General features: G+C 43.1%; 1 protein-coding gene across 1 annotated transcript in view; it reads left to right on the forward strand.

Annotated features, from left to right (window-relative positions):
- KDM2A (lysine demethylase 2A) overlaps window positions 1-20,224 on the forward strand; it is a 104,597-nt gene that overhangs the window by 79,396 nt on the left and 4,977 nt on the right. The window contains exons 11-17 of the mRNA XM_063092963.1: window positions 473-599; window positions 2,565-2,959; window positions 11,388-11,471; window positions 12,958-13,227; window positions 13,763-13,894; window positions 15,239-15,328; window positions 17,501-18,213. Of these exons, the coding sequence (XP_062949033.1) occupies window positions 473-599; window positions 2,565-2,959; window positions 11,388-11,471; window positions 12,958-13,227; window positions 13,763-13,894; window positions 15,239-15,328; window positions 17,501-18,213 (1,811 nt within the window). The remainder of the gene's footprint in view (window positions 1-472; window positions 600-2,564; window positions 2,960-11,387; window positions 11,472-12,957; window positions 13,228-13,762; window positions 13,895-15,238; window positions 15,329-17,500; window positions 18,214-20,224) is intronic.

Consider the following 20,224-nt stretch of genomic DNA (forward strand, 5'->3'; position numbering starts at 1 on the left):
AGTATATTGTATCTCACTCTTAACATTTTACTCTGCCTCCAAACCCAAAATTTCTTTTGATGCTTTGCCACCTAACCAAGACAGCTTCTTGATGGTTCTGAATGGTCTTCCCAAGACATCTTTAGGGCCGAGCCCGTGGCGCACTCGGGAGAGTGCGGCGCTGGGAGCGCAGCGACGCTCCCGCCGCGGGTTCGGATCCTATATAGGAATGGCCGGTGCACTCACTGGCTGAGTGCCGGTCACAAAAAAGACAAAAAAAAAAAACCAAGACATCTTTAGATTGTCTCCTAAGACCAACATTTTCTAAGTTGGCAGATCAACTTATGTTCTTGTTTCAGATGCCAACCTGGGTTTGCAAGTTGACTGGCAAGACTTTTTTCTTTGTTAATTATTGCACTGATTCAGTTTGTCTTACTCCCTTTCTTTGGCAGTTGTCATCACTTTGTTTTCTCATTATTCTATTCCTGTGTAGGTTCCAAATAAGTTCCGCTATCCATTCTACTATGAGATGTGTTGGTACGTATTGGAGCGCTATGTGTACTGCATAACTAACCGCTCCCACCTAACTAAGGAGTTTCAGAAAGAGTCCCTCAGCATGGGTGAGTGTTCTGTCTATGTGAACTTTCAAGACACCCTTTAGGTATGAGGGTGAGGCCAGGAATATTCAGTAGGCTATTTAGCTCAGTAGTTATGTTTTTGACTTTTGGTTTTTTATTTATCTGCTTAGAATCACCAAATTCATTCATCAAAATTAAATACTAGTTATTTACCCAGCTGTGTATTCCTAGACTTAAATGAAGTGCTGTGGATCTGATCTTTGTCTGAGGGGCTAGTACTTAGTTCCTCAAGAAAGATGATCAGTTGTCTGATATGTTCTATTGTATAAAGAATGGTCTTTGGCACAATAAAAACTAGGAATATATTGTCAAAATAACTCATTATATTCCAGGCACTATACTGAGCAGTTTATGTACATTAAGTTCTTATTATTACACATGAGGTGTAGGTATTAACATCCCCATTTTAGAGAGTATGGTGCTGACAACACCAAGGCCAAGGGTTCGGATCCCTTTATAGGGATGGCCAGTTGGCTCACTTGGGAGAGCGTGGTGCTAACAACACCAAGTCAAAGGTTAAGATCCCCTTACCGGTCATCTTTAAAAAAAAAAAAGAAATGGGAATATTAGGCTAGCTGGTTAGTTAATTTGGTCAGAGCTTGGTGCTAAGTAGGGTTCAATTCCTTTAACAGCCAACCGCCAAAAAAAAAAAAAAAAAAAAAAACCAAATGGAGGCTTTAAAGTTCAAGGAGATTAAAAAACTTTTTCCATGATCTCACAGTTAAAAAGTAGCAGAGCATCAGCTTGAACCAGGTTGATCAGGCTCTAAAATCTGTGCTCTTAACCTCTGAGCTTTAATGTTTTCCCAGCATCTAAGAAGAGAGATGTTTTATTGGATTACAGGGTAGTTTCAGTACACAATTTTAGACTGTTCCATGTCTTAAATTGGAGAGAAGCCACGTTGTAATATCCTGTGATCACATGTTTCTATGGAATCTTCAATCTAAGCACGATACTTTTTGCTTTAGCATTTTCCTTTTACTCCATAACTTTCCTCATAGTTTATATTCTCATTTGAAAAATTTAAAAAATGCTCACCCAATATGTGAAAGCAGGATACAAAATCATACATACAGCATGATCCTAATCTTGTTTAAAAATACATAGTCATACATATATGCATAGAAAAAGTAGAGGTTCATGTGCTCATACAGTAAAGAAAAGGATGGAGCAGGCCAGTTACTTCAGTTGGTTAGAGCATGGTGCTGATAACACCAAGACCTAGGGTTCGATTCCTGTACCAGCTAGCCACCAAAAAATAAATGTTTTTAAAAAGAAAAAGATGGAATGAAAATACATCATGTTGTTTGGTTGTTATCCCAGGGTGGAGATAAGAGGCGACTTATTTACTTCCTTGAACATTCGTGCATTTTCTACATTATTGATAGTAACATGTATTGCTTTCATAATAATAAAAAAAAACAGCAATGAACATTATCACTGTGCTTTGACTATCAAAATCTTTCTTTACAAAATAGTCACTTTATTTTTTTTATCCATGTTGCTAGGATTTCAACTCCAAAACTTAATTTTATGACCAAAACTTGGTACAAAACTATTTTTTAAATATATGTACTTTCTACTGTCTACTCTTTTAAAAGATAATGAAATCATAATACCAAATTCAGGCTTAAACTTGAACCTTATTTACAGCCACTTTGAAAAGTAACTTATTTCTAGTACACAGTTCAAAGACTGCGTCCTTTTCAATCTTTTAAAAATCCAATTGGCCATTATCTCAGTTGTTCTACTAGGTCAGGATCCTATTTCTGCCTGTAATTGTGATTTTCAGCAGTGGATGAATAAGTTGGAATAAGGAGAGACCATTTTTTAAATGTGACAACTCTGTCATTTATAGCCTTGAGGCCCCACCATTCCACCTATTTCTCTTGTTGATCACATGGCCAAGTGGCATCATCTTACTGCAGTTTTTCTTCATATTGGTAGATTTGGAGTTAAATGGGTTGGAGTCTGGAAATGGGGATGAGGAAGCAATGGAACGAGAACCCCGACGCCTGAGCAGTAGGCGTTCTGTCCTCACTAGCCCTGTAGCCAACGGAGTCAACCTGGATTATGATGGACTGGGCAAAACCTGCCGAAGTCTTCCAGGTCTAAAGAAAACTTTGTCTGGAGACTCATCCTCTGACTCTAGCCGGGGCTCCCACAATGGCCAAGTGTGGGATCCCCAGTGTGGTTCCAGAAAGGACAAGCAAGTGCATCTGACCCATTTTGAGCTTGAAGGACTTCGCTGCCTTGTAGATAAGTTGGAGTCTCTGCCACTACACAAGAAATGTGTCCCCACAGGGATAGAAGATGAAGATGCTCTCATTGCTGACGTAAAGGTAAGGGATTGTTTTGTTGTGTGACAGCTACTGATCTGGCTGCAAGCAGTTTCTGGATTCAGGGATAAAATACAGGAATTTTGGATAATCTCTTTTTCAGCCAGAGAGAAGATAATATGTGCGTGTGTTTGTTAGTGCTTCTCAATGTTTCATTTCCTATAGTGAGGTTAGGTCTCGCTTTTAAAAATAGTAACATTTGTGTGTTCAATGAGGACTTAAGTTTAGTCCTAAAAGCAGAGATTTCAGGCTGACCCCCAGTAAAGGAGAGCCTGAAAAAGTGTGTATATTAAGAAATACTACTTTAAATTTAAGTTATCCTCAGATAATAAAGAGTTCTGTTTTGCAGGGTAAAAGTAGCTGAAAGCAGTCTCATCCCAAGCAGATGGCGAGAAAATAAATTGTTTTATGCTGGTTGGGTTTAGCATCTGTAGTTTCACATTTATCTAGTATTAAGACTAAAATACATTGGGACAGCTTCTGGGAAAAGTGTCATTTTAAGCATGATCCATCCTATTGTTATTTTTAAGGAATCCAGATTTGAGCTATCTAAACGGGAGGGAATTCTAAGTCTTTCCTCATGAGTAACCATTAATATGAACTCCAAAAAGTATAGAGCTGGGAATAACAATTTTTTAAAAAAAAACCAATGTTTGCAACTATATCTTGGGTGCAGGTCATGGGTATGTGTATTAAAAAGTTAGTACACAATTTGTAATAAGTGTTATTTTTAAAACAGTCACATAAGTGTGACAGTTTTAAAGATTAAGTTTAAGTCAGATGACTTAAAACTTAATTTAATTTAATTTTATTATTATTTTTTTTTTTTTTAAGATGACTGGTAAGGGGATCTTAACCTTTGACTTGGTGTTATCAGCACCACACTCTCCCAAGTGAGCCACGGGCCAGCCCAAAACTTCAGTCACTTTTAAGCCATTTAAAATTAAGTTTTGGGCCGGCCCATGGCTCACTTGGGAGAGTGTGGTGCTGATAACACCAAGGACACGGGTTCGGATCCCTATATAGGGATGGCCAGTTGGCTCACTTGGGAGAGAGTGGTGCTGACAACACCAAGTCAAGGGTTAAGATCCCCTTACCGGTCATCTTTAAAAAAAAAAAAAAAAGTGACATGTTTTAAGTCACTTTTAAGCCATTTTAAGAACTTATAGGGAATAATTTTGTGATCTCAGTGAAAATGGATTAAATGTTTCATAGTAAGTCTTCCATCCCTGATTCCTGATTCCATTTTTATAACCAGCTGAGATGCTCCTCAGCTTCTGCCAGCCTCCTCAGGAAAGAATTCCAAAAACTGGAATGGGACCTCATCTTTTCCTTTTTTCCTTTTACAATTGACATTTTAATTATATCTTCTATTGTCTATGCATCAATGTAAAGGTAAAAAATACAGAGGCTAAAAAGATATGGTAACCTGGTGAGGTTGGTTCTCTTCAGTAGTAATAGATGCTAGACAGTTGATGTGATAGCTTGATTTTATAAGGTTTACACTAGAAGAATCAGGTAGTATCATTGTGGCTCATATTTAGGGGAGGAAATGATAAAGTTCTAGGTATGTGTTGTTTTATTTCTATAGTAATTAATTTGCAACAAAACAAATTTAGCCATACTTTTCCATACTCACAAACTAGATCCCGAACTCACTTCACACCCTTGAGTGAGCAAGGGACATTTAAATTTTTCTTTTCCATTATGGTAGGACTTATATAATTATATAATACTGAGAATTTGATTGAATGTAACACCTTTCTTCTTTTCTACAGAAGTCTCTTTTTATGCAGCTATTCCATCATGGATGCATATGAGAAACATTAAATTATGACTTTTGAGACTTGTTAACTTGTGTAATTGTCTTTAGGAGCTCTAAGACAAAAAATTTCCAAGATCCTATCTCATAGCATTCTTTCGGCCTGGGTATCTATATTTCTAATTCATGAAAAAGAAAAATGTCTTTTTAGTTCTAAGGAAGCCTATAGATAGATTTGATTCCATTGAATCTAGTTGTAAAAAGATACACTGTAATCCATTAATCAGTTGTACAAGGTCAAGTCTTGTAGTAGAAATACTGGAAATACACAAACTCCCTGAAGTGACGTCATTGGAATAGTTTAACTAGGGTAGCTAAAGAAGGAGATTGGAGGAGACAGAATGGTACAATGGTATACCAGGGAAAAATGTAGAAAGATTTGTGTCAAATATTAAACAGAATAAAAAGAGGAAGCAAGAAGGAGAACGAGTTAAGAAGAGACATCCGAAGAAGACTCTTAGCATTATGAAAGGTGTCTGGAGAGAGCTTTCTTATGTTTATCAGGGATCACTGAAAAACATGGCTGCCATCACTGGCTAAGATACAGTGGCAGAGGATAGAGCATGAGGAACAAGTGGCCAGTGGGATGACTGCATAGGCGGACAGTTTTTAAATTCTCCCTCCAAAGGTTGTACATACCTCCATACCTTCTCTTGTTTACCCAAAACCATAGTCAGAATGCAGCTCAGCAACAGATTTAGGTCCCAGCTCTGCCAGTAGTTTCACTTAAGATCAAAGGATTAATTGTTCCTATATGTGGCCACTTATGGGTTTTTTGTTTGTTTGTTTGTTTTTGGCAGCTGGCCCAAAACAGGGATCAAACCCTGGACTGACTAGTGATATTTAATCTGAGATTCAGCTATGGCGAGTTTAGGTACTTTGAGAATCTGAGCATCACTCAAAAGAAAAAAAGCATTAGATTGGGAAGGTGCCAAATCACTGCCCAGCTGGGGACTCTGTAGTGCTAGAGAACTTGGTGTGCATATAGCACTGATGGCTACACTGCAGTGGGGGACAAAAGCAAATGCACAAGTTTACCTCCTGCAGAGAGAGGAATTGTTTCCTGTTGTAACCTATCTGGCTCTCAGAAATAACTAGTAGAAGTTGTGGCAGGAAAAGTGGTGAGATGAGATATACATAATTACGTATTCCTTAGAAGAAAAGTCCATTTTAGTGCTGTGATAAAAGGGCTTTGAAGATTCTAAAATTTAAGTTCTACAGTGTTGACAAAAGAATCATAGCATATCAAGTTGGAAGGGGATTAAATGAAAAAATGAGGCATTAAAAAATGTTGACTTATTGGTAAAATTAATCAGTGTGTATAAGCTTCTGTTTGGGAAGGGTGTGGGTAAGTGCAGTCTAGGTTTGCAGGTGCTGTGCATGACACGGCACAGAGCAAACACTGGGGGAAGGTGGCAGAGTTTATCTTGAGGGAAGGAGGTGCCAGTCTTCTTAATTCACCAGCTAATAAACTTTCCTGGTAGATGTTACGAGTTGGTTACTACAATATTATTTAAATGGTAAAAGCTCTCAATAAATTGGAAAAGTATTTTTTGTGATACAATAGGCTACTTGTTACTCTTATGCTACTCTTGTCTAAGATTCTAACATTTTATTTTGTAACTGTGATCTAAAAACTTACACTGGGCCCCATTCTGGGAGTATGATGGGATTAAAGCAGAAAGAGTTATGGTTGCAAATAACTACAGAAATCAGGAATTTTCTTCATCTGACACTTTGGGGGTGATTCTGACACTAATAAGAGAATTGGTACAAGACCCAGAATTATTAGCTCTTAGTCCATTAAGCCAGATTTTTTTTGTTTTTTTTTTTTTTGGCTTTTTCGTGACCGGCACTCAGCCAGTGAGTGCACCGGCCATCCCTATATAGGATCCGAACCCGCGGCGGGAGTGCGCCACGGGCTCGGCCCATTATTAAGCCAGATTTTAAAAAACAAAAAAAGTAGGCCGGCCCGTGGCTCACTCGGTAGAGTGCGGTGCTGATAACACCAAGGCCATGGGTTCAGATCCTATATAGGGATGGCCGGTTTGCTCACTGGCTGAGCGTGGTGCTGACAACACCAAGCCAAGGGTTGAGATCCCCTTACCGGTCATCTTTTTAAAAAAAAAAAAAAAAGCAACCTGTACAAATAAAACTTCCTTTGCAGTTTTTACTAAGAAGCTATTTATAGTAATTCATACATTCTTACTGAATAGAAAGTTTTAAATAATATAACTCAGTTATGAGGCATATAAGGTTAAGTTAAAACATATATAATTTTTCAAAATATTTTTATTATATTCCTATGTTATATGATGTGTCCTTACTAATTCTTATCTTTGTGTCTTTTATTCTGAATTAATAGGAAACAAAAAATTAGGCCTTGTTTAATTTGTGATTTGGAAACTTAATTGGAGTGAATTTCTTAGTACCCTGCCTGGTTTTTGTTCTTTCCTGGTGGCCTTTAGAATTTGCACTTGCTACAACTTGAACTTATTTTGTTGGAACAACATGTTTTTCTTTTAAGTGTTTATCATCCCTAGGTTAGATAGCACTGAAAACCAAAACAAGCATTTTCTAAGAAAACCACTCAATAGCTAGATCACAGTTAAGGAAAGCTTTTCAAACAAAATAAACTGATTGCATGGGGTCTTTGAGTCTTAAAGTGCAAGGAACAGGTTTAGGATTAGGATGACCATATAAGCATTTCCAGGAATAGCTCAACCAAGAGCACAAAAGTCCCTCCTTCCCTTGGTGAACTACTGTAAAAATTAACATATGAAGCTCCTGGCAGCCAAGTCCCAAACACCAGAAAGCCTATTAGACCACTAAATCTGTACCAGAAAGTCCCTGAAACAACAGTTCTGGAAATAAGAATGCTTCCAGTTTTAAGAGCTAGATGTTTTTGTCAAAGTAGCATCTGTAATTTCCAAAAAAGCCAATGAGGCTTTGCTGCCGTTTGTGAGGGTCTAAAAATTACACAAATTTGGACCCAAACTGCTGCTGCTTAGGCTTCTATTCCTGCGGAGCTTCTCCTCCCGTGCTGACATGGAACACTGTAGATTGCTGGGAACTCAGCCTGCATGTGCACCTTCCCTTTCTTCTGTAGCCCAACCTGGCTGGGGACGGGCTCATGGAGGTGTGGGCAACACGTATCAGTCACGTGGCTGTCAGAAAGCATCATTGAGGTTCTGACAGGATGCAGAGCTGGCTGCTTCATCTAGGGAATATCAAGAATGAGGCAGGCAAAATAGACTTGAATAGGAATGGAAATCCAGGGAGTAGTTGGTATCCTGGGGGTGGGGTAATCCGACGGGCAGAAGTAACTGGCTGGAGTTGGGAGAAAGAGTGTTCCCTGGCTTCCTGCACCTTGTTTAGAGGCAGGAGGGCAAAGCGCATTGACCTTAGGTTGTGCCTCAGCTGTTTGACTTGGTTGAGATGGAACTGCCAGAAGATTGCTGCATACGCATATCTAGTACAGGGGTGGAGTTCCTCCCTAAAACCAAGGGCAGGCATCTGTTGTCCACGTAGATGATATGAAACAGCCGTATTTTATTGAATATTTCAGTGTTGGCTGAAATGTGCCATTTCTGAGGGTTTTTCTGGAAACATATATGCTGGTTCCGGACTGTGGGTTGGGAGCAGCGTCAGGGAGGGCAAATGAAGCAGGCAATAAGCTGGGGGATCTAACTCGGGAGGAGCTCAGCTCCGGGACTTTGGGCCATCCTGTGTGTTTGCCAGAGGAGATAGAAATGAGTGTGTGCAGTCAGCGAGAGCTCTGGCTGTAACAATAAGACGCGACACTGAGGGGAAGGGTGTGGACTGAGACAAGGACAAATGTGGGACAAGGTGCCCAAGTGTCGCCCGCAGAACGGGTTAAAGCCTTCCCTTTCCCTGGCGCCTTCAGAAGTCTGCTACCCGGAGACCTCAGGGGGCTGGCCCTGGGTTCTCCTATTGCAGTGGTGGTGGGAGGGAGATGGGGCGTGGCCGGGAGGAGCTCCCCACTCCCGCAGGGCTTCTTCCAATCGCCATGCAGAGAGCAGTTGCTGAACACACCTCCTCCCTGCTCTGCAGCAGAACGGCTGGGCCTTCTGCCTGGCCTGCTCACTCAAGCTCGGCTCCCCCTCCTGCCATCTTCCGTTGCAAAGCATTTCTGGGAGCTGCATGTGGGTGACGCAGCAGCATTGTTCGCAGGCACAGGAAGCCGCGGCTGAGCTGAAGGGCTCGAGAAGGAGCTCAGAGTGCTGCACGCTGCTCCCTCTGGGTAGTCTGAAGGGTTAGAGCCGGACTGCCCTGCCTTATATGCTCTGGGAAATTCCAGAATTTTCAAGTAAATCAAGATTTTCCTAGAAGCAGAAAACCTAACTCCTTCAGCACAACTTCCAATACAGAAAACAAAACAAAGACGCTGGGGAAACTTCACCCAAGATCCTCGGCCGCTCCAGAGCGACGGAAAACGCAAGGTCAGGCGGTCGGTCAGCAAACCCTTTCTGTTTGGGGGTGTATGTAACTGTAGGGACTTTGTCTCAGTGAAGAGGCAGAACTGCCTGCCGGGCAAGTCCAGGACAATGCTCACGTTACTTCGTGGTGCTTAAGCCGTCGTTGCACTTGTTCCCTCACCTGGTGGGATCTGCTTTTGAATTGGTGCGCTTGCCTTTTGGGAATCCTTTCCTCCACTCTGCCCAGACGCCCTCTGCTCTCTTGCCTTCCTGTGATCTGTGGGGTGTGGGCCTATGTTTGAATGTTCTCTCGAATGCCAGGAGCCTAGATTGGCGTCAGCCTTTCCGCGCTCCACCCCCGTTCCCCCATCCCAAACCCCTTCTGGTGAAGGGTGGTGGCTTCTTTATATGGTTTCTTGAAGGGCCTCAGCTGGAGTCTGCCTTTTTTGATGAAAGCAGGGCGTGCTTGTTTGAATGGCCCCAGCAAAATAAGACTTGGAAGGAAATCTGCATTTCCCTCCACACCCACACATACCCCAGTAACTGAGTCGTGTATGTGTGAACAGCTGCCCCCCCACGCCAACACAGTTTCTCTGCTTACCCTTCCCTATCTCTCCGCAAAAATCTTACAGGTAGGATTAGACTGCTTTTGGTGAACTGTTAAGTTCCTTTTCTACTCTCTTAAACAATTGTGAATCTTTCTGTGCAGTCTGTTTTGCTGAAAGTGGAAAGTCCCTGTTTGTGGACAGCTCAGTTCTCTCTGGCAGAGGAAATGGGCAGAGTCCTACTCCTCAGCAGTGTGAAGTGGGGGAGGGGAGCTGTGCACTCCCTAGCACACATTTTGAATGGACCTGAATTTTTCACCCTAGGGCAATTTAGGATCCCGAACCAGAACCTTGTCCCACGTGGCACCACACCCCGCCTCTTCACCCCCAGGCAGTATGGTGCTAACAGGAGGCTTCAGAATAGGATACCATAGCAACTTGAAGTAAATAAAACATCTGCAAATGAAATCAGTTTGGGGGAAGGTGGGAGGCATCTGGAGACTTGGTAAAAGGGGATCTTCGTAGAGGAGCTTCTTGGGCATGATTAAAGGGTCTTTCCAGTATCAACTCTGGGATTTGGAGCATGATCCAAATCCATTAGGTTTTGGATGAGAATGCTTAAAAGTCATGACCAGGTGCAAAGAGCACAGGATTATGAGAATGATTATTAAAGATGGCTCAGGCGTGCTGACCTATTGGATTGAAGTTTAGTTTTTTGCTGAAACAGTTACTATCTTATACATACCTACGGCAACCAGAAGGGGAATAACTAGTCTCCCAGATTTAGGTTGTTGTTCTGTTGACATTGCTTTAGGGCTCATATGGTTGGAGGAAGAGGGATTTCTTTTGGCTAGAAGGTTTGGGCTTCAAAAGTTTGTCTGAAACATAAATGGTTTGTTTCAAAATAACACCTAACTAGTGTGATTCACTTAAGTGGCAGTTTCTTAGTGTAGCATTGTTCCTAAGTCATTTCAAACTTGATTGTTTAAAGCCATGAGAACTACTGCCCCTAACATTGTTCTTGCCCCATTTGTAAGAATAAAAGCAAATGCTGACTCTGGGAGGGGAGCGGTGTGTGTGAGAGAGAAATTGAGAGTTTCAGATTGAGGTTTCTGTAATGAACCTTAGAAGAACAGAGACCTGGGTTGAATCAGGACGTTAAGGTCCTGCTGTTAATCTCATTAATTCAGTATTAGCCAATAAAAATATATGCCACTTTTCTCACATCTGCAAAATGAAGGCAACACTTAACTACCTCATTATATTCAGTAACTGACAATATAAAGTTTTACTGTTTTATATAGAACTGCATGACAACACTTGTCACCACAGTAGCTAATTGCTTCCGTGTTAGTGTTAGTGCAGTGAGTACACAAGTAAGGGGTTGGGGCAAAGGTAAGGTGCAAGTCTAAATAGTAGTGCACTAGTCTAAACTTGAGTTTGCTTTTTCATCTTTGATTTACTTGTTTTGTAGTGGGTCTCTCTACATGAAGGGAAAACAGTTGGCAGACTTCTCTTCCCTCTGATGCTTGAGGGGATTGAGGCTAAGTCTGGATGCTGCTGTGAGTGGTTGGCTCTTTGTTCACCATGCCCTTCTTTTTCCTTCTCTCCTCTCCTATCCTTAGATTTTGCTAGAGGAGCTTGCCAACAGTGACCCCAAGTTAGCCCTCACTGGAGTCCCTATAGTACAGTGGCCAAAAAGGGATAAGGTAAGAAACTGTTCTGCTTGATCTTCAGGCTGCTTAAGGCTTCTGCCAACTGGTCATTACCATTCCAGAAAGAAAAAGAACTAGAGGCAGACAGCTTTTGGTGCATTAATACAGACGGAAAGAAAATCATTACTCAGTTTTGTTTTGACACTTAGGTCAGGGCAATTGCCTATCTTTAGAGGTGACTCTTAACAGAGCTATCAAACTGGGAGGCCTCCCTCCAGATGCAGATGCCAAGTTGTGCATTCTTTCATCAAAATGGACCAGCTTCTACCCTTCTGACCCAGTGAATCATTTATCTTCCTAGATATAATTTAAAACTAGTTAAAATAATTACATTTTTAAAACCACAGTTTTTCTTTGTTTTATTCAACCATGCTCTCAAGGTTTCCCTTAATGTGGACTTTTCAGTGTGGAATTGAAAAGAGAAGAAAAGAATTACCATCAGCTAATGAATTGTCAGTTGTGAATTTTCATGCCTCTTCAGTTTGGGTCCTGTATAGTTTTTCTCCATATTGTCCTTTGTCAGGCTTATGAATTAAATAAATGATAGCATTCTGATCCTAGCCATGAGTTTACCAAATAAATTAGGCCCCTCTTTGGTGTTCCCTAACTGAAATTTGCAAAGCCATCACATTCGGGGGTTTTTAGGCAGAATATAATGGTGTGGAGTTGAACCGTGTCTTTAATGAACCCCACCTCCTTCCTAGAGAAAGGAGTCCCACTTGGCCTCTGCTTAGCCACATGGGACTGCCTCAAAACAATTGAGTCATTTTGGGCTACTGAGTATTTTGTGCCAGAAAAGTGTTTAAGACACAGTGGGAAGTTGAAGTAGATAGTATGGTCCTTGTCCTTGAAAAGGACAAGTGTACTTACCAGTGGAGTAAGTACAAGTGCTTAAATTATACACATATACCTGAGAGATTTATTCCACACTTAATTATAATTGGAATGTCTGCTATGTACCAGGTCTTATGTTCGAATTCAGAGTACTAAAGAAATTAACAAGACCAGGTTCACCCTCAAGGAGATGACTGTCTTATTTAGGAGTATATTCTGAGTAGCAGTATTAAGGATAAAGAAATATCGGAGGGCCCCTGGAGTGATACGGCACTTACCAGAAATCTTCAGGGAGAGGCAAACCTTATCATTATGCAAAATGAAAGGGATGCAGCCCTGGCAGCAGGCGAAAGGGCTAGGATAGGCTGGCAAATGTTTCTGTTAAAGTCAAGATAGTAAATATTTTAGGTTTTGTATGCCACACAGTTACAACTTCTCAGTTCTACCATTGTAGCATGAAAGCAGTTAAAGACAATACATGGTTGTGTTTCAATAAAATTTACTTATAATACAGGCAGTGGCCAGATTTGCCCACAGTCCATAGTTTGCCAAACCCTGGGCTAGGTATACTACCAATGTAATCTTCTACCCTCTGCAGTCCTTAAAGCAACCAGATATGTTTGACCTCACTGCTTTCTCTTTCCAGCTTAAATTCCCCACCAGGCCAAAGGTGCGGGTTCCTACCATCCCCATCACAAAGCCTCACACTATGAAACCAGCTCCACGGTTAACACCTGTGAGGCCAGCTGCTGCCTCCCCCATTGTGTCAGGAGCCAGGCGGAGGCGAGTGCGATGTCGAAAATGCAAAGCCTGTGTACAAGGAGAGTGTGGTGTTTGCCACTACTGCAGGGACATGAAGAAGTTTGGGGGTCCTGGACGCATGAAGCAGTCCTGTGTCCTCCGACAGTGCTTGGCAGTGAGTGATCTGCTGGGTAAAAAATTTGCGGGAGGGGTGGCAGTGCCAAAGGGACTGAAATACATATAGAGTTAAAGAGATTTCAGAATTGGGAAGAAAAAGTTAAGCTCTCTTTTTAGCTTTTTTTATTTTGTCCCTTTTCTCCCTGGGTTCAGAAGGAAGGTATCTAGTACTAAAACTGATGTAATTTAATCTTTTGGCCTTACTTGCCTAATTTTCAAACAAAAGACTAGCCAGGGCAAATCACTGCCCTCTGTACCCTCTTTAAGTGGATTAGAAAGGACCTGTGAGGCCAAGGAAAGGCCAACTGAAAATAAACTAGTCTCTTTTGGTCTTTAGTTCCCAAGCAGTTGAGTCTACCATCTTTTTCTCAGTCATTTTCTTACCAAAATCCTCTCTCCTCTCCACCCTGTCTTCATGCTCACTACATGTTTACTAGAGAATTAGAGGAACCAAGTCGCCCATCTTCAGTTAAAGGGAAGCTGAAATGAAATGATAAGGATCTGAGTCTCTTGGTTTCTTTGTCCTCTTGTAGCCCAGACTGCCTCACTCAGTCACATGTTCCCTCTGTGGAGAGGTGGATCAGAATGAGGAGACGCAGGATTTTGAGAAGAAACTCATGGAATGCTGTATCTGCAATGAGATCGTCCATCCTGGCTGCCTCCAGGTGAGGCAAGGCCTAAGGGGCCTCTGAGGTCTCAGCTGATAGATTGTCTAAAGATACTGAGTGGAGCAACAGGAGAGTGGGACACCTGTCACAAGAGGCTGCCAGCATTCCTTACTGTGAGCCATCAGATCCCGCTGTCAAGTAGTGGAGTGGTATAATATCAGCCCTTGATTCAAATGTCTACTATAAGCGTCAGGCACTGTGCTAAACCCTGAATAGACCTAGTTTCTGCCCTCATGCAGTTTACACTCTGGCCTCTTGATGGTATGTTTGGAGTCCCCAGGCAATTATGGAGCTGTGTGGTCTGTTTTGGGATGCATCAAGTCTTTAGGCATTTCTGTTACATACTTCATTGTATCTCTGGAAATCAGTTCCTGAGGGATGGTGAGGGTGATAATATCAGCCAACATTTAATGAGTGTTCAGTTTGTTATCAGGTTCAGCACACAGCTGAGGAGCTTTAAAAAAGTAATATGGAAGTTTGGCCTCAGCCCCAGACATTGAGTCAACTGGTCTGGCATGGGCCCTGGGCCTTGGTGTTCCAAAAGCTCCCCAGGTGATCCTAATGTACGTCCAGGGCAGAGAACTGCTGTTTTTCTTTAAGACACCTTATGAAGTTGGATCTACTATTTTTCTTCCTATTTCTTTAAATCTAAATGCATGAATGCTGGTACTTTCTTGGCCTTCCCATAAAGTGTCAAACCTGGCTGACAATGATTATAAGATACTCAATTGTGAGAAGCCTCCCAATTTCAGAAAGATTAAAATGTGAAAAATACGTGTCTTAGAATTCATAAAACGGTGTTATCTCCATGATAATGATAATGGCTATACAAAGCATTTACTATATGCCAGGCGCTTTTCTAAACACTTTACATAAGACATAATTTAATCTTCACTACAACCTCATAAGGTGGGTATTGTTGGGGCCCCGACAATTGTATTGTTGTACGCATCCCTGTTTTATAGTTGAGAACACTGAATCACAGAGACTAGATCATTAGTCTCTGAACCCAAGCAGTGTAACTGTGCCCCACTGTCAAGATTAGATCTGGCACCATTGGTGTGAGACCTGCAGGAGAATGTGTGTCAGGAGAAGAGACCCCAGATTGACCCAGCTTCTTGGAAGTCTCCGCATGGAGCCCAACTTTGACCAAGTGACCAAGAGTGAGGGTGGCCATTTTCCCAGTAGCTGGGAGTGGATATTCCTCAGTTTTTCTCCCTTGATGGACCAGTGTTTTTAGAAATAGGTGACTCTTCCATGTTCTTCCCACCTGTGTTATTGTTTGATAAAGGAGGCTTAAGAGACAGACTTTTTTTTTTTAACATCCCTATCTGCCTGTAGATGGATGGAGAGGGGTTGCTTAATGAGGAATTGCCAAATTGCTGGGAGTGTCCAAAGTGCTACCAGGAGGACAGCTCGGAGAAAACCCAGGTAAAGGAACTTTTCCAGACTTGCACTGTGACAAGAAAGGAAGCGTCAAGTTTGGGAAATAACTATACATTTGCCTTGCAACGGTATTCACACAGTTTCTCTGACCTGGGAGATTATTTTTGTTTTGTTTGATATCTTTTTTCTTTGGTTAATTAATGATTTTTAGTGTTTGATTTTGTATTACTGAATTTTGGTTTAATCGGTTCCTGTGGTCCTTTTATACTCTAGGACCCTAGAAAGTGGGGAACCACAGCTGGGCTGAGGAGGGAAATTAGATGAGCACCATCTCCCTGAGGAATGGAACTAGAGGGCAGGCAGTAGCCTGAGGCAGCCAGCAAGTACAGTGGTGAACTGGAGTTTCCAGTTAAGCAGGTTCACATTTTTTGTCATCTTCACCATTGTGGCCTCTCAGAAAGCCCTGCCCACCCCACATGCCCAAATGTGTCATATAGAGGCAGCCCCACCCCCTAGAGGGAACCAGCACCATGACCTTGGCCCAGAGTAGCCACTGTTGCTGGCCCAGTGGTCGCCAGTAATGTCAAAGGGCCAAGAGTACTCTGGTTACTTGGGCTGACAAGGAGAGTCCTGCTGAGGGCACATAAAGGAGGAAGTGGCTGGCCTAGTGTCAGTCCTCCAGGCCCTGGCTCCAGAGACCCTTCATGGGAGTGGGTGAGGGCATAAGAGAGTGTCCTTATCTTCTTTTCATTTCTTCCCACTATATATTTGAGAGCAAGGATTTCTGGAGTTGACTAGTGCTAACGTTCTTATTCAAGAGCTGGCCAGTTAGCCCAGCTGGTTAGAGCACAGCCTTATAACACCAAAGTCCTGGGTTCCGATTCTTGTACTGGTCAGCCACAAAAAAAAAAAAAAAAAAATTCTTGCACTAGTAACTTTTATATTTGTCTTCATTAGTGGTGTTGAGTACTTGCATCCCTGTTAAAACAGGTGGGTTGGCGTGTGCTGTTTTAGTATTACTTTCTAACAGGTTGTAAAAGCCAGAACCCAAAAGGTGCTCATTCATTCTTTTCCAACCATAGTGATCAAAAAAATGTAAGGAGAGAAAGGAGCAGAGACTAGGATTCTTGCTGAGGGACATAAAGTATCTCCTTAAGAACAACCTGGACTACCAATAGGTTTTCTAGTGGAACATGTTGATTGTGCTTCTTCACAACATAGCCACAGTGGGCTCCAGGAAGGACAAGTGTCTGGGGAGCACAAGTGCCACAGGATGAGGTTGTGGACCTTTGTGGGGATTCCTCACCTTAATCCTGAGCAGGTTCCTTTGTAGTGGGATGGTTTCTTTTAGAGGTTCTCCTCTGTTTTCTCTCTCACATGGGATGTGGAGTGGAAGAAGCAGCGTGGTAGAGACAAGCTTAGACACTGGTAGAGGTAAAAGTCAGTGGTGTTTACCGCTATCAGACTTCTGCATCCTAGTTCAAATGGTATATGTGGGCTATTTTTCTTCCACCACTTAAAATGAGACACATCTGTTGGGTGAAAAGGCTAAAGTAGAGACAGGATTAAAAATGGTCAGGGGAGGGCCGGCCCGTGGCTCACTTGGGAGAGTGTGGTGCTGACAACACCAAGTCAAGGGTTAAGATCCCTTTACCAGTCATCTTTTTTTTGGGGGGGGGGGGGAGGAATGGTCAGGGGCTGGCCAGTTATTTCAGTTGGTTAGAGCATGGTGTTAGGACACCAGGATCAAGGGTTTGGATCCCTATACTGGCCAGGTGCCAAAATAAGTAAATAAATAATTAAAATGGTAGATTACATAGGGGTAGAGTTGTGGCCTCTTTAAAGAATATTTTTACCCAGAGAATTAAAATAAAAAAATTGGGACAAGAGATAAATGAGGTGGGGTATGGAGTCAGGCAGTCCAAATTTGGATCTTAGTCCTCTGTACTGGGACACACACTTGTTTGTCACAGGTAGGTTTTCCAGGCAACCCATTTGAAGGTTTTTGTTCTGTAATCAGTGTTCTCTGGCTCTAGCTTAAGCTCGGTTGCTGATCTTTGCAGAGTCTGTATTGCAGACTCTGAGGAGATGACCCCCTCTAGCAGCAATGACCTGTCTCTCTGTAGCCCCCTGAGAATAAGTCAGGCTCATCCTGTCAGTTAAGAGAGTTTGGAGGAAAGGAAGCACCAATGTTGCTTTTCTGGGCCTGTTTTGCAGAAGCGGAAAATGGAGGAGAACGACGAAGAAGCTGTGCAAGCCAAAGTCCTGCGGCCCCTGCGGAGCTGCGATGAGCCCCTTACGCCCCCACCTCACTCACCCACTTCCATGCTGCAACTCATCCATGACCCGGTTTCCCCCCGGGGTATGGTGACTCGGTCATCCCCTGGGGCTGGCCCAAGCGACCACCACAATGCCAGCCGCGATGAGCGCTTCAAACGGCGGCAGTTGCTGCGGCTGCAGGCCACAGAGCGCACCATGGTACGGGAAAAGGAGAACAATCCCAGCGGCAAAAAGGAGCTGTCTGAAGTTGAGAAAGCCAAGATCCGGGGATCGTACCTCACTGTCACGCTACAGAGGCCCACCAAAGAGCTCCACGGGACATCCATTGTGCCCAAGCTGCAGGCCATCACGGCCTCTTCTGCCAACCTTCGCCATTCCCCCCGTGTGCTAGTGCAGCACTGCCCAGCCCGAACCCCCCAGCGTGGGGATGAGGAGGGGCTGGGGGGAGATGAGGAGGAAGAGGAGGAGGAGGAGGAGGAAGATGACAGTGCAGAGGAGGGGGGTGCAGCCAGGCTGAATGGCCGGGGCAGTTGGGCTCAGGATGGAGACGAAAGCTGGATGCAGCGGGAGGTCTGGATGTCTGTCTTCCGCTACCTCAGCCGCAGAGAACTTTGTGAATGTATGCGAGTGTGCAAGACGTGGTATAAATGGTGAGCAGGGATACAGGGGGTCAGAGAATAGGGGTATGGGAGTAGGTGGCAGGTTTTACATATGAGAACAGCATGCATCTTGGCATCTGAAGGCTTGTGGGGTCCTCTAAGGAGTGAATCAACCCAGTGTGTTTCCCAGACTGCAGGTCCTATTAAAGATGTGGTCAGTTGTAGGGCCGGCCCGTGGCTCACTCAGGAGAGTGCGGTGCTGATAACACCAAGGCCATGGGTTCAGATCCTATATAGGGATGGCCGGTTAGCTCATTGGGTGAGCATGGTGCTGACAACACCAAGTCAAGGGTTAAGATCCCTTTACCGGTGGTCATCTTTTTAAAAAAAAAAAGGATGTGGTCAGTTGTGCTTGCCGGTGTTATTAGGGAAATTTGGCCCTTTGCCTCCTCTCTCTGCTCTGTACTTCCCATCTCTTTTTACTGGGGGGAAAGAAACTGACTTGAGGAATGGATTTGTACAGTTTGCTAAAACTTCAGAGTGTTAGTGGCTGAAAGTTTCCCCACAAGTCAGCTGAACTCCCCACATGTTGGTTGAGAGCCTGTGATGTGCTAGTCACTCTTCTGGTGCTCATGACACAAATGACCACTTAAGCCCCTGTCTGAATTACTTCATCCAGTGAGAAGTAGACATGCTTTTCAGAATGAATTTGAAAGTGCTCACAGTTTTCTAGCTTTAATTCTCATCTCCCAAACCTGGATCAGAATTCCTTTCTCCAACAAACAAGGTCCAGTTTTGAAGCTTCCTTCATAACAAGACCTGCCAGCTCTCAAGTTAACAGATACTTGGGGGGAGAAATCTCCAGTGATGATGAACAAAGAGCTTTCCATTGGGCATTGTTTCTTTTTTCTTAAGCTCTAGGATATATCCTTATATCTGGGTCACACCCTATTACAGTAGTTCTCAAAGTGTGGTGTGCTTACCAGTGGCATGTACTTGAGAACTTGTTAGAAATGCCCATTCTCAGGGCCCATCCTGGGCCTCAAATCAAAACCTCAGGGGTGGGCCCACCAGTCTGCTTTAACAAGCCCTCCAGGGGATTCTGATGTGTGTGCTGTTGTATCAGCAGGAGCTAGCTTCTACCATAAAAGTTTTATGTATCATTGGTGAAAATTTTTTCAGTCTTTAAATACCCTACTCTTTGCTAACACGAGTTTATTTCCCAAATTTCAGTCAACAGGTGAGCTACCCAAATTCTCTTAATATTTCTCTTTGTAGGACTAGTGGGCCTGCCTGGCTCTAGTCCCCTGGTTTCCAGGCCGAGGCACATAAGACTCTTCTTATATGTTGTCTCCCCTTCCCCTGCCAGCCAGACTCTGAGCTAGGTTGAGGTGTAAAGTATTAGATGGAAGCCTACATGTTAAAGTGTGGTTTGTGGCCTGCGGCTTTGTAGACTGCGGTGAAAGACAGGCCTCCCTTTCAGTTCTGGTCTGGACTGGCTAGAAAATGTCGAGATAGCACTGAGGCAGAAACTCGAGGGTGGGTGAGGACTCCGTAGGCCTGATAAAGAGCCTCTTTCAGCCTGATATGGTAGTGGGCTTAAGGCAGGGTGAATCATGGATGTGTTGAGTAGCACCCTGCATCTCAGGTAGCTGCAAGTGACTGACGAGGGAGGGAATAGAGCAAGCCTAGTAAGAAGTCAAGAAATTTTAAAGTGCTCCCTTATATACACTTCATTAGGAACCATATCATTTTAATGGAAATGGAGGGGTTATAATATATTGTTTGCTATGTGTTCTTAACAACTGTTATGTTCTCAAATCCTCCAGAGTAAATCAGGGTTAACTGGTCAAGTTATACACTACTTAAGATATGGGTTTGCAAATTGTCTAGTTTCTGTAGAGGGCAAGGCAATTTTTGGCTTATTTGAAGCAAAAAATGACAGGGTGTGATGATTGTACACTTGTGGAAAAACCTAGGGAGAATGACCCTCCAGGTGCTCTGCTTCTCCCAGAAGGCTCCAGCAGCCTGTGATGGGAGTGTCATCGACAGGGATATCAAC

The sequence above is a fragment of the Cynocephalus volans genome, chromosome 4 (assembly GCF_027409185.1).
Source record: "Cynocephalus volans isolate mCynVol1 chromosome 4, mCynVol1.pri, whole genome shotgun sequence".
NCBI classification, from domain to species: domain Eukaryota; kingdom Metazoa; phylum Chordata; class Mammalia; order Dermoptera; family Cynocephalidae; genus Cynocephalus; species Cynocephalus volans.